The sequence below is a fragment of the Asparagus officinalis genome, unplaced genomic scaffold, assembly GCF_001876935.1.
Source record: "Asparagus officinalis unplaced genomic scaffold, Aspof.V1 AsparagusV1_Un3409, whole genome shotgun sequence".
In the NCBI taxonomy this organism is placed as follows: domain Eukaryota; kingdom Viridiplantae; phylum Streptophyta; class Magnoliopsida; order Asparagales; family Asparagaceae; genus Asparagus; species Asparagus officinalis.
In genome coordinates, this window is record NW_017975668.1 from 1 (window position 1) to 1,409 (window position 1,409).

Here is a 1,409-nt window from a genome sequence, read left to right on the forward strand (position 1 = left end):
AGCGCAGAAATGGACGACGTCAAGGACAAGATGAAGGGATTCATGAAGAATCTCACCACCTCGAACTCCAAATTCAAAGGCCAAGGCCACGTCTTGGGCTCCTCCTCCTCCGCCTCCAATCTCAGCAATTCCCGCCTTATTCCTCCCCAAAACCCTAACCCTAATCCCAAACCCAAACCCAAACCCAATCCCAAACCTAGCCCTTCGCCAAATCCCAAACCCTCAAATGAATTCAGCCCATTCGATCCTCTGATTACCACCAGTAATCGATCGGCCAACGACTCCTCATCCGCAGTCTTCAATTGCCCAATTTGCTCCTCTTCGTTCTCATCGGAATCCGAGGTCTCAGATCATATCGATCTCTGCTTAACCACCGCAAATTCCAACGCCGAAACGCCCATCGAATCCTCCATAGTGGCTGAGTCAGTCAGTTTGTACTTGTCGAATCAGCCACGAAAAGATTTGGTGGATGTCGTGTTGAGACTGTTGAGTAATGTTGCGAAGGAGCCTGGGAATGAGAAGTTTAGAAGGATTAGGATGGGGAATCCGAAGATTAAGGAGGCAGTCAGCGAGGTTAAGGGCGGGGTGGAGCTTTTGGAGATTTTGGGGTTTAGGATTGGCGAGGAGGAGGGAGGGGAGGTTTGGGGAATGATGGAGGCCCCAACGGAGGACGGGGTTAGGGTTATCAAGGAGGCGGTTTCATTGTTAGAGAGGTGGAAGGAAGGTGGATTGAAAGAGGACGAGAGCGCAAGTAATGGTGTTGTTGAGGAGGATAGGGTGATCGAGAGGAAGAAGATGGACCGAAAGGTAAGCCAACTATGGTTATGTTTCATTTTACTATTTGCTGCTATTCATTTCTTTGTTTGAGTTGAAAATTGGAAATTTTGAAGTGGTTAGTCCCATTTGGGGCAGTTGAAGTGCATTGCTTTCCCGTAAATTGTAAGATGTTGAAGGTAGAGATTTGGAACATAATGCATGGTGTAGATATTGTGAGAAAATTAGGATTAATAAGGTTAATGATGCTTTAAAGAAGATGATAATTTGAAGAGATGTAGGACCCGACAATATTCTTGTCAAAGTTTGAAAATGTTTTGAAGATATAAGCTAAGGACGACAGACTAAACTATTCACAAGATTATTGAGACTAAAGAAAATGCCTGATGAGCGGAGGAGTAGCACTTTGGTATGGATATATAAAAATAAAGAATATATAAAAATTATTCAAACTATCATGGCATCAAACATATGAGTCATATTATGAAACTTTGAGAGAGGATAATTGAGCATAGTCTAAGAAAGGAGACAACTGTATCTACTAACCACTATAGTTTTATACATGGGAAGTCACAACTATGAAAACTATTCGTATATTAGTAGGTTAATAGAGAGATATAGGGAGAAGAGAAAGG

General features: G+C 42.8%; 1 protein-coding gene across 1 annotated transcript; it reads left to right on the forward strand.

Moving 5' to 3' along the window:
* Positions 1 to 9: 9 nt before the first annotated feature.
* Positions 10 to 989, forward strand: LOC109828676 (plant UBX domain-containing protein 2-like; the record flags this gene model as incomplete). Its single annotated transcript, XM_020395623.1, has 2 exons — positions 10 to 807; positions 891 to 989. Coding segments are annotated over exons 1-2 (897 nt in total), but the record flags the coding sequence as incomplete, so codon positions are not given.
* Positions 990 to 1,409: the final 420 nt, after the last annotated feature.